Source organism: Panthera tigris, chromosome C1 (assembly GCF_018350195.1).
Source record: "Panthera tigris isolate Pti1 chromosome C1, P.tigris_Pti1_mat1.1, whole genome shotgun sequence".
NCBI lineage: Eukaryota > Metazoa > Chordata > Mammalia > Carnivora > Felidae > Panthera > Panthera tigris.
In genome coordinates, this window is record NC_056667.1 from 210,233,969 (window position 1) to 210,246,764 (window position 12,796).

The 12,796-nt window shown below is 45.6% G+C and overlaps 1 protein-coding gene across 1 annotated transcript in view; it reads right to left on the minus strand.

Annotated features, from left to right (window-relative positions):
• Positions 1-12,796, minus strand: part of DNER (delta/notch like EGF repeat containing) — a 317,360-nt gene that overhangs the window by 167,337 nt on the left and 137,227 nt on the right. The window contains exons 3-4 of the mRNA XM_042995548.1: positions 10,771-10,865; positions 7,903-8,069 (exon numbers count right to left, since the gene is read on the minus strand). Coding sequence (XP_042851482.1) covers positions 7,903-8,069; positions 10,771-10,865 — 262 coding nt within the window. The remainder of the gene's footprint in view (positions 1-7,902; positions 8,070-10,770; positions 10,866-12,796) is intronic.

Here is a 12,796-nt window from a genome sequence, read left to right on the forward strand (position 1 = left end):
GGGCTTAGACAGGAAAGTTCCAGCTCACTGTATAGCCAAGGGGCCCGAGATCTCAGAAACCCAGATTTGGATGGCAAGCTGTGTACTCGATCCACCTCCACTAGTAGAAGCTAATAAAATATTGCTTGTTTGAGAATGACCTGCAGAAGGTCTAAAGAAAGGAAGCCCAAAGGTTTCATGCAACTGAGCAAGGTCTCACACTGCCAGGACGCGGGGGTAATTTTAGAAACTAGTCCTATAGCAACCTGCACACGGGAATGATGAGTTACAGCATTTCCAAAAATCAACCCTACTTTACTGGGTCAGAGCTAGGATGCAAATATCCTAATGGTCCTAAAACACTTCATAATCATGAAGGTATTATCAAGGTATAGTAAAAGAATATATTAAAATTTCAAGTGCCCCAACCTCTATCTTATTTCTTTATATCCGAACTTATTCCATAAGACCTGAGGAGCTCACAGAAAATGTATGCCATTAAATAGTGAAATACAAATTAAAATGGACATCGGAGCCAGGAAAAATATAACTTAAAGAGTGTGTGGAGGAGAGATAAGCAGGCCATAAAATCTTCACCGTTGCAAGAATTACCAATTTGGTTCCGCGTCTCCCAGTGACCTTTTCCAACAAGTAAGAGGAAAACGTATGCTAAGCACCTTTTACTCCGCATGGGAATCCTTCCTTCTGACAAGTCTTGGTCTATACCTGCCCTTTTTCCCTTCCCACCCCTTCCCTGCCACCCTGTGTCCTCCACAGGGAGCCACGGCCAGGCGGGTGGTCACAGGGGGGAGGTCACACAGAGCAGGAAACCAGCCAGTAACAAGATGGAGAAGCATGGCAGGTGGGGAGGGGGAGTCTCTGGCCTATTTGTCTCCTGAGAGAGAAACAAAAGAATTCATCAAGAAACGGCTGAAATAAAGTAAGACCTCTATCCAGAGACCTGATGTTGAAATTGCTAAGATAGGCACACGCAAAAAAAAAAATTATAATAATATTGGCCGCTATGCATGGATGGCTTCAGGAAGCTCTCCAGCCAAACTATGAAGTTAAGAAATCTCCTGTCCCTACTTTTCTTTTGAACTCTTCCCCTGTGAATACTGCCCACCACCCTTTACTCCAACTGGTATGTCCTATGGTGTCCCCTGTCTTTTCAGAGCACATTCCCCCAAACTGTTCTCTTCACCAAACTCACTGGATAAAGCATCCCAACTCTAGCTAATTGCTTTGGAAACATATTTTAAAGGTCAACGTTCACAGGAATAGTTTACCCAAAGGGAGGAAAGAGAGAGAGTTCAGGAATAAGAAAATAGAGCTTTCGTGAAGGATTCCAAAGGACTACCTGGAAATCCATTGTCAAAGACTAGAGGGTCGGTCCCTCCTTTGCCCGTTGAAGATAAACAGAGAGCCCAAGAAATAAAATTCACACCTGGAGCTCTTCACTCTATAGAAATTTGTTCACACCCAACACGAGAGGCAGTTGGAGGAATGGATGGGATCTGCCATCGCATGCTTGCTGAAATTAAATTCTATTTCCAGTTGTGATGGCCATTCATCAACTTCTAGCACTATCGTTAAATTATCTGAATGACACAGACTCCTGTGCCATCAAAATGCCATACACTTGCACTTTGTACATCCAAGGAGAGCACTTTGCCTGCCCTACCTCCCCTGGCAGGTAGCTGCTTCTTCCTCTGAACCCTGTGCCACTTTGCACGTCCCTTGTCCACAGCACCCGTCTCTGCCTTTGTTGCCCCATTCGCTCAGAGACCCCACCTACAGCATGTTTGCATTTCCAGGCTGGCACAGTGCTTGGGAAATGAGAGGCATGCACGGTGTACTTTCTAAACTAACACAGAATTGAGTATTTCCCACAGCCCTGCTGCCCTAAATGAACGTTGGTTAAGTTCCTTGATATGGAGACACAGGAAGCAGGTAAGTCTGTCAAAAGAAACATCGCTAAACAGACAGAGAATGTTGAAAAGCATATGTATCCTCAAAGGATCACACACATAGCTTAAAGTGAGCACCTCTAAAATGTTTGCACTCAGATATCTCTGAGAATCCAATGAACTTTTAGCCCTGTCTTAGAGGGATGCACAAACACGTAAAAATCTGCAGCGTATTTTCAGGAGATTCATGGGATTCTCAAAAAGTAACCTTTGACTCCCATGGCTGCCACAGAACCATGGTCCAACTGAGCCCAGATTAGGAACTTCTGCTAAGAATAAAGTATCAGTTGCTTGTATATTTAAAATTCTGTCATTAACAAAAAAAAAAGTCAGGGTGCCTGGGTGGCTCAGTCAGTCAAGCATCCAACTCTTGATTCTGGCTCGGGTCATGATCTTCCAGTCATGAGATCAAGCCCTGCGTTGGGCTCTGTGCTGGGGATGCAGCCTGCTTGGGATTCTCTCTTCTCCCTCTCTCTGTCCCACCCCCACTTTTGCATGCTCTGTCTCTCAAAAAAATAAAAGTTTAAAGCATTTAAAAAACATTTTTTAAGCCGGTATATAAACTGCCATCCTACAAAAGATTGTATCTCCAAGGAAACGTCATGATGCCAATAAGGATCAATTATCAGTCAAGACCATAAAGATGTAAACCCTGAGGCTGTGAAGGGCTGTTGCACCAGTGGAGTCTGACCAAAGGAAAAGTCTCAACTTTCACTGTACCTGCTAAAGTACCGTGTTACTCCCCCTTATTTGTCAAGAGAAGAAACTAAAGAGAACACATTGCTCTAGAAATCATTTTGCAGGACAAGAATCTTTTTAAGCTGAAAATTTAGAATCAAGGAAACCTAAAGTGCGTTATAACTCCCTCCCAGGGGGCACAGGCAGAATGGGAAAATTTCTCATCTAGTTAGAACATCAGCTACAAAGACCTGGAAGTCATTATCTCAAGGGTTCTGTGGCTACTTTCGCAGCTGTAATCCTGAAGAAGTGAGCCCAACTCCTACAAGGACATTGCTACGGGCTACAGCTTGCACTACTCACTTCTTTATGAAGGTGAAGCAGATCTCAAGTCCTAAGGGCGGCTTTTTAGTAGGTCATGAACAAAATACCACTGGTGTGGATTAAACAAAAAAATGCACTCATTTTTATGAAATAAATTAGATGTCAGAAATGTACTACACATTGTTAAGAATGATATAAATATGGTAAGAGGTTATAGAGAAAAACAGTGGGTTACAGGCAGGAGAAGAGAATGAGGGAAGACAGAGAGGCAAATACGAGTAGTGAGACCACTGTCAAGATGATCCCATGATCTCACAGTTTGTGAGTTCGAACCCTGCGTCAGGCTCTGCACTGACAGCTTGGAGCCTGGAGCCTACTTCAGATTCTGTGTCTCCCTCTCTCTCTGCCCCTCTTCTGCTCATTCATTCTCTCTCTCTCTCTCTCTCTCTCTCTCTCTCTCTCTCTCTCTCAAATAAATAAACATTAAAAAATAAGAAGAAGAAAGAATGAGAAGGGAATGAGATGGGTCAAAATGAAAATAATTTCAAAGAAGGGGAAAGAAAGAAAAATGCCAGATTGAGTTAACAACAGATCTGGATTATAAAAGAAAAAAGTGTGAAGGAAAACGTAGGGGTTTCTCTGAACAGGCAGGTAAGCAGAAATACAGGTAAAGCAGACATGCCTCGCCACCTGGGTTTTCTGATCAAAATAAGAACTAACTGTGAGAATACTCCAGGGTTGCCTGTGTGTTTATAAGAATTCATAAGTAGAGTTTCAGAGGATTTCAGAATCCAGGTAGAGTAGAATTTTGGGTTGGCCATTTTCCTCCTACACCACTCCAAATAAGGAGAGTTTAAATGAGTTCTCAAAGAAGAACAGATCTGGGGGGTCTGAGGCATGGACAAGATGAAGCAGGGGGAGGTCCAGGTGGGGACGGGACAGGCAATGGATGGACAGAGACCACGGAGAAGTACTGGGAGATAAGCCTAAGGGCAGGTGACCAGAGAAAGAAAAATCTAGAAAAGGAGTCCAATGGGGCTTCTACCCTGCGGAAATGGCAACAACCTCTAACCGCTTTCTCACACGAAGCCCACACACCAGACAGCTGGCTGGGCCCTCATCCCTGAGAGTGTCTACCCCAGCAATGTGTCCAAGCAACCCCAAGTGAAAAAACAAAAACAGTACCTTACACAAGACCGACAACTGCTTATCGTGGAAATACAACTGGAACCATGAATCCCTTCCTATCTGGGGCCATGAACCAGGGAGAGGATGAATCACTCAGTAAGCTCCTGAGCACCAGGGCTGCTCGCCATGGAGCAGACAATGCGACACAAAAGTCAAGTTAGTGACTGACCTCAAAACAGTGCCTAAAGCAAATAACATAGTTGAAAGAAGCACATTTAGGAAAAGCAAAGAGATGATTAAGGAGCGGGCAGAAGCATTGAAACTGGGTGACAACATGGAGGGAAAGGTGATGCACTGAGGCACAGAAGGAAGAGCTACATGTTTTGTGAAATGTTTTATCATCTTTTTCTTTCGATCAAAGGGTATAAGTATTCATAAGGCAATGTCAATGAAAGGAATCTGTTTTAAAAATTCAGTGGCGGGGGTGGGGGGTGCCTGAGTGGCTCAGTCTGGCTTCAGCTCAAGGTCATGATCTCACGGTACGTGAGTTTGAGCCCCGAATCGGGCTCTGTGCAGACAGCTCAGAGCCTGAAGCCTGCTTCTGATTCTGTGTCTCCTTCTCTCTCTGCCCCTCCCCTGCTTGTGCACTCTCTCTCTCAAAAATAAACATCAAAAAAAATTTCTTTTAATTCAATGGAGTGTCACTGAAATAGGTCAAATATAAGTACATCATCATCTGGACCGTGTAGAACATTAACAGGGTCTTGGCAATAAACTTTTAAAAAGGATATTTGTGTAAAGCCAGTGACGATGACCAAGTTTGTCTCTCAAAAACACATAGGGACTCTTCTACACTGTTGCACAGAGCAACAGGGGCACCTGGGTGGCCCAGCTGGTTAAGCATCTGACTGCTGGTTTCGGCTCAGGTCATGATCTCATGATTCGTGAGATCAAGCCCCAGGTCAGGCTCTGTGCTGACAGCATGGAGCCTGCTTGGGATTCTCACTCTCCCTCTCTCTCTCTGCCCCTCCCCTGCTCATGTTCTCTCTCTCTGTCTCTGTCTCTCTCTCTCTGTCTCTCTGTCTCTCTCTCTCTCAAAAATAAATTTATTAATTAAAAAGAAATATTAAAAGACCTTTGGTCATCAATTCTGTAAGTGGACCCTATTGAGAATGAAGGGCAGAGAGGGGACAGTCAATTCCTGCAAGTGCCTCTCTTTCTAGAAAGGAGTGGTAGTGACTAGAACATAGCACCACAAGTCTGGAGGTTTACTGGCCCTTTGGTGCAGAAGTTTTCTCCCACCCGCACTGGCATCCCATTTGTCTATCTGTCAATGGAGGCTCTGTACTCTTTAGAATGGTCTTTTGGTTCTTAGCTAAAATGCATTCGTGTCTAGAGAGCCCAGTATTGTAAAAATAAATCATTTTAAGAAGCTGCCTTAAAAAAATTAAAAAGAACATTAAACACACATCAATGCAGTAAACATAAGACTTCCACGATGATTACAAAAGGTAAATCTTGCTCCTTTAAGATGAAAAGACCTCGTAAAGGAAGGAGCCGGCAATGTGTGGCAGCCTGTGGTCCATTGGGAGGAAGGTAGCCATTCTTCCTCAGAAAAAGCTTGGGACAAGACTGGCCCCATCCTGAAAGACAATAACACTAGAAGATTGTGAGCTCCAATACAAAGCCGCCCAAAGCACTTAGAATGCGTTCGAGTTATGAAATTTAAAAAGACATCAGACCACAAATTTTCCAAAAGGAAAATAGCAGCTTAGAGAAATAAAGCATGTTCCTCAAAATCACCATCACCTCATCTCAAAATCGTCTGGCACCTCAAGTACAATTTTTGAGAAAAAAATTCCTTGGTTATTAATATACCACCTTAAATTTTCAAAAATTACTCCTGTAAGGAGCAATACACTGCCATGCAATTGTTTGTTAGAAAAATGAGCACGAATTCTGTTAGAGTTCACATAATTCCGTGTCTCTTAAGGGTATAAAATTATACTAATGCTAGAAAATCCTTCTTTACTAATCTCTACCCTTAACCCCAACATCAGTCTCAAGTTATAGTTATGCTACAACTAAATGTAATATCAAAGGTAAGCTAACATTTCGAATGGATAGTTTCTGGTAACACTAACGACATTGTCCAGAGTGATGACAGCACATATGTTTTTGTGAAATGTTAGCCCCACGTCAGAGGACAGCTTAATCCACTAAAAAGAAAAACCCACAAAATCAATACGAAATAAAATTGAAACTATTTACCAAAATACACAAACTATATCCTTTTAGATGAACTGTTACAACAGACGGGGAAGTATGTTTTGGGGAGTGAAATTCAGATTTGACTTGGACAATATTACATCATGCTGTAATCCAACAGCTATCTGAACAGACAAACATCAGTCCGAAATGAAATACCCTACTCTCTTTTTCCAGTATGTCTGTCCCCACACCAAGCTCTCCACCCAGTAACATCCCCCAACCACTCCACAGCTGGATTTCCAAAGACTGGGAAACGGCCTTCTTACCAGAGGAGGGTCGACCAAATGAAAAAGTGACAAAAATTATATGGAGCCGAGCATTTCATTTCACCAGTTTGTCTTCATTATGAAACTTGGATCCAATATATACCTTAGAGAATATGTCTTTCATATACTTTTCCATTTCATTTAGCAAAATATTTAGGGTCTCTCAGAACAAGCTAGAGAAGGTACCTAGAATCATCCCTAACATTTGTAACTTACACTTTCACACCCATTATCCCACTGAACCCTTACAACACCCCTGAGAGACGCTGTCACTGCCCCTCTCCAGGTGAGGACTGTTAGCATATATGATCAGACAGGGAGCGGTATAAACAGCAGGATGCAAAAGGGCTTCTTGGGCGCATAGGACTGGGATGGGTGGAGTCTGAACTTGAGCTCCCGTCTGAGTAGAGGCGGCGGGATGCAAGGAGCTCTGATAAAGCAGCTGACGATGTCCGCCTGCAGAGGGGCTGGGGTTACAAGCTCCAACCCCAAAGATACTCTGCGCTGGGTGAGGGGTGAAGGCAACACAGGGTACAGTCAGAATGCCTACCAGGGGAAGGGTCCTCTGGAAACCGCCCAGATGTCGCCCTTGGGAGGGGCAGGAGGCAGTGAGTGGGGGGGGTCACACTTTACGAGGGCCATTTCTACTCTAGGGCAGAGGAACTTGAAAATTGGGCTAATTGGGCATGTGGTCATTTAGGGCAGGTGAAATTGCAGACTGACACTATTCGAGAAAGTGAAAAGTCAAAAGTGACCCAGGAGGGAAGGGTGGGTGAAGAAGAGGAGCCCGGGGGGAAGATGTAGTCCTCAAGTCATTTGTGAGTCAGAGGCTCAGATGTAGCCAATCGCTTCCGAGGTGCTGTGCCCCGGGCTCTAGGTCAGGTGTAAATCAAGGGAGAACAGGGTTTTTTCTGAGACACCAACATTCGGTGCCTGAAGTTGCCCACAATTCCTGCCCACTGTACCCTGTCCAGCATCTTGCAGACTGGAGTCAAAAAGAAAGCAGATTCAGAACATTATGCGCCAAAGATCACACATCTATGATGCTCTGTCCGGGGCTGGGATACGAATAGTCTCAGGATTGCAGAGCCCACGCTTTTTCCATATCGAGCCACACAGGAGATGCTACCTTATAAATCAATTTGGATGTTTAAGCAAAACCTCCTCGAAAATGGAGGACATTTTGTTGATGGCCAGAACTCAGATTATCTGAGCAAAACGCCCTAACGCCCAAACCAAGGTTGGGTGGAATCAGATGTGTTGACGGGCAGACTTCCGTAACTCACCGATGAAGTGATTGTGCCCTAAGGCGAGCATCTCTTCCAAGAGGACCAGACCCCCAGGCGCCTGGAGAAGAGTCACACTCCGTCCGTCTATGAGGGAGCACTGCTGAAATCCCGTGGCCGTGACCTTCCACAGCAGAATCAGCGAGGCCGCAGCGTCTTGCCGAATTCTGAAAACGGGGGTGAAGTAAACCAAAAGTCCCTTTCAGAAAAATTCATCTTAGAACCAGTCCATCCAAGTCGAAAATAAAAATAAAATGACATATACATACATCCACAAAGGTCTCAGGAAATCATTACAAAGGTCTCCCACTTGCTTCAAAATATACCACAGAAAACACCAATAGATAACTCACATTCGAATAACAATTTTCATCGCGAATAAAAGGGTTAGGGCGCCTGAGTGGCTCCGTCGGTTGAACGTCTGACTTCAGCTCAGGTCATGAACTCACAGTGTGTGGGTTCGAGCCCCACGTCAGGCTCCGTGCTGACGGCTCAGAGCCTGGAGCCTGCTTCGGATTCTGTGTCTCCCTCTCCCTCTGCCCCTCTGCACCTCCTCTCAAAAATAAATAAACGTTAAAAAATAAATAAATAAAAGAGTACACTGAGTTCTTCTAGAGACAAATCTTTCCACATCCACACGATATGAGTCCTGCTTGAATTTACTACAAATGTGTCCTGCATCCCCAGATGGCCACCTGAGTTGTGCTGCCAACGTAAGCAAAAGTGTGTCACCTCCCATGCTCCAGGCCTCTCCTGGCTTCTTATTTTCAGGGTAAAGTCCAAAGAATGAGACGCTAGGAAGCAAACCGGCCTCGGCCTCAGTTCCCCTTTCAGCCTCAAATCCTGCAGCCCAGCGTTCCGGCGACATGGACCCACTGTCCCTCCCCAACCAGGTTCCCTCCCAGCTCCCAACCTCTGCCTCCTCGCATGCCTGGTTAAGTGACATTCTGCAAGGCTTAGCCCACGGGTCATCTCTTCTCTGAGACCTGCCCTGACCACCTTCCCACCGCCCGGAAGCTGTCCCTTGCTTCCTCTGTGCTCCTAGAAAACCAGGTCTCCACCTTCGGGAGAAGATCGGCGTACTAAGCGCTGAGCTCCTGGCTTGCGGCTGGGTGTTCAGTCGGGGTTTCGTAAAAGGTTGAATTCGTGAATAAATGAAAGTACACGGGGGCTAGCCACTCTTGCAGGTGAATTCAGGGCACCCAGAGATGACTCAGCCTGGGTCAACCTGCTATTTTTGCCCAGTCCTGAAGCCCAGAAGGGGCCTGGAGAATTTCAAGCTGATCGGGGGGCGGGTAGAGTATTTAAAGGGATAGAGGATCAGAACTATTTGGAAAGGCTTATGAAAGAAAGATAATATGACCCAGACAAGAAAGCACTATGAGACGGTTTCATACACGTAAAGGAAACGACTGATCCTCCCCAAAGCCAGCTCTGACCAGCACAGATCATCTGTGTTATGAGCAATGAAACACTTAGGACCGGGGTCCCCCTGCTGGTAGCACTGGAAGCTGCCTCAGATGCCACACCTTTCTCCCCGCGGGGACTTCTTCCCGGTGCGGAGTTCACTGCCCATTCTGACTCTTCCGCCACCAGACTGAGTTCAAGGCCCCGGGGGGGGAGGGACGCAGGGGCAACGTAACAAAGTCCCCCTTCCAAACATTTCAGGGACCCCATTGTTTAGAAAGCAAGGTGGGCAGGGGCGCCTGGGTGGCTCAGTCAGTTGAGCATCTGACTTCGGCTCAGGTCATGATCTCACGGTTCGTGGGTTCGAGCCCCGCGTCGGGCTTGCTGCTATCACAGTGCAGAGCCTGCTTCAGACCCTCTGTCCCCCTCTCTCTGCTCCTCCCCTGCTCACACTCTCTGACTCTCTTTCTCTCTCTCAAAAATAAACATTTTAAAAAAGAAAGCAAGGTGGGCAAAAACAATTCTGTATGAATAGAAGAGGCCCAAAGTGCCCACGGCCCCCCTACTAGGGAGTTGATACAGAGCACTAGTTAACCAGGGTCACATGTCCCTCGGCCTTCTAAAGTCCCTGAAGACTGGACAGCAAACTCCCATTTGGCTACATGGGGACAGGGGGATTGGCAGGTAATTAGCATCAGAGAAGAATGAGTAGTGGGAGACGGGACGGGGTCACTCCAGGGCTGGCTCCACCCCACTCCCTAGTGACACAGAGCACCTGACACACGGCAGGGGCAGACCCCTTGCCTCTTCCCCATCCCTGCCCACCTCCCTGGGCAGTATGTAGTTTGAAAGAGCTTAAGTTTAAAAACAAAACAAGGGGCACCTGGGTGGCTCAGCCGGTTAAGAGTCCTACTTCGGCTCAGGTCACGATCTCACAGTTTGTGAGTTCGAGCCCCACATCAAGCTCTCTGCTGTCAGCACAGACCCCACTTTGGATCCTCTGTCCCCCTCTCTGTCTGCCTCTCCCTCTGTCTCCCTCTCAGAAATAAATTAATTAATTAAAGTAAAAAAATAGAAACAAAACAAAACACTTTCTTCTCAGATAAAATTGTAACGTTTGGATTTTAAATTGGGGCAAATGATGCACATGAATTTAACCAACAGCCCATTCAAATCGTAAGACACCAAAGAATTCTGGAAGCAAAAGTCACTTGGGAAGTGAAGGTTTCTTATCTCGCACCTTACTCACCCCATCCAGTTCCACATCTCCACCCAACAGGATCCCCACTGCAATATTCTTTCCTGAAATAGCTCCTTCTGGATTTTGAGCCACTTAGGCCACATCTACACATGGAACTCTGCTCATGACTCTCACTGGACTGACCAGTTACATGGACAGACACAACCCAGCATAGGGTCACAGTATCGATCTTAATGGTTTGTAACTGCGAGTTTTCTTACTTGACCGACGTGTTCTGTGGCACCTCAAAGGTTACCAGGCGGCCACCGGCAGAGCTGTTAGCACTTGCATTCCCACAGGCAATATCTGGGACCACCTGGGGAAAAAAGGAAGAAACAAGTTATCAGGGTTGATCATCACACAGGATAATATTACAAAGCAAAATTCCAGAAGCTACCTTTGGGTGACGCTGAGGTGGAGACAGAGAGAAGACAGGTGACATGGTACAGACTCAAAAGAAAATGAAAGCTTTGCCACTTGGTTTCCTGAAATGCCAAAGCTTTCCTGAGAGCGTCTACCAATTCCCAGATCGCTATGACTGATGAACAGGACGCTGCAGGGGTCCACTCCCCGCTGTTTTCCACTTAGCGAGCAGTCAGTGGCCTCTGCTCTATGCTCAGTCTGGGACTCAATGCTTGGAGAACCAGAGGACAGGCTTTAAGGACTAGCTTCTATGCAGCAAGCATTAACTAGGAGAGCGAGCCTTAAAACGAACAGTAGGCAAGAAGCACTAAGTCTGGGTGACCCTGCCCTGTGCAGAGGTGGGTCTCAGGAGCATGCGTTAAGGCCAGGGGACTGGGAAGCTGCCTATTTTTTTTTTTCCCCTATGGACTACACCTTCGCTGATATGTACATAAAGGGAGTTCAAGGGGGGGAATAATGGTGTTCGTCAGAAAATACACTGTGAACGCTTGAGCTGCGTCCAATGGGGTGGTTCTGACCAACTTATTCATTTACTCCTCATGCCATGAGCACTGTCTTCACCCAGTAGAGTCAAAACAAAGGGGTATTAGGGGCATCTGGGTGGCTCAGTCAGTTACGTGTCTGACCCTTAATTTCGGCTCAGGTCATAATCTCCACAGTTCATGGGATCTAGCCCTGCGTGGGGCTCCGTGCTGACAGCGTGGAGCCTGCTTGGGATTCTCTCTCTCTCTCTCTCTCTCTCTCTCTCTCCCTCTCTCTCTCTCTCTCTGACCCTCCCCCGCTTGTGCTCACTCTCTCTCAAAAAAAATAAAGAAACATTAAAGGGGGTGGTATTATATGTGTCCATCGTCACTGAATTAACTGAGAACAATACAGAAATTCTCAGCACCTCCACCCACACCCAATGCTGAGAATATATGCCCCAGAAGGCCTGACAGTCAAATGCCAGAAAGTAAGCCCACCATGGATATTCAAAGATGGAAGCCCGACTTGTTAAATTTGTGTCAACAGACAACTGTTACAACAATTTTAGTCCCTTAAGACTTCAAATAGCGTCACATTTCTGAAGCATCACTATTTCACGACAGGAGAAACCCAAATATATTCACACCTTCCTCTGGCAACTTTTAACCCGCTTCTTGAAACAGCCTAAGAAATTACAGCATGACAAGAAGACGAGGCGTTTCTTTTTACGTTTACCAACTACAGGACAGGAGGGCTTTAAATAAATAGATTGAAATGGGTGGTTGGGGAGAAATTTTCTTTAAAGGACACTTCCTTGACAAATGTAGAATCAAATCTAGTTCACATTCAAGAAGTGAGTCATTCAGCAAAGAGGAATTAAAACCATAACTTCAAAGCATTTGTTAAAAGTCTGAAATCAGAACACGTCCAGGGTTTTGTTGGGTAGGCTACAAGCACTGCCCTGCGGTCTGAAGAGGGCCTTGATAAATTGTGTGGCAATGAAAAAAAAAAATGGGTCACTGGTTACAATTGCCCAAGAAAATGAAAGAAGAGATGCTACCTTGTCTCTTTGACAATGATAAGAGAAACTTCTACACACATTCTTTGACTCTAAAACTGCTACACAAAGATCTATGTGTTTTGTCGTTTGAGCTATAAAACCTGCAATAATATACAATCACGGGATGTCCTATAAAATGCAAGATATGGAACGGAATTATACCCTATGGATATCACCTCAAAGTCATGATTTGGATTTGCTCCTCCACTCTCCTAGCTAGCAAATTTAGGTTACACGTCAACTTTCAAGGATCTGCTGAAAATTCCTCAAAATGAGACTTCTGATGAGCTTGAAACACA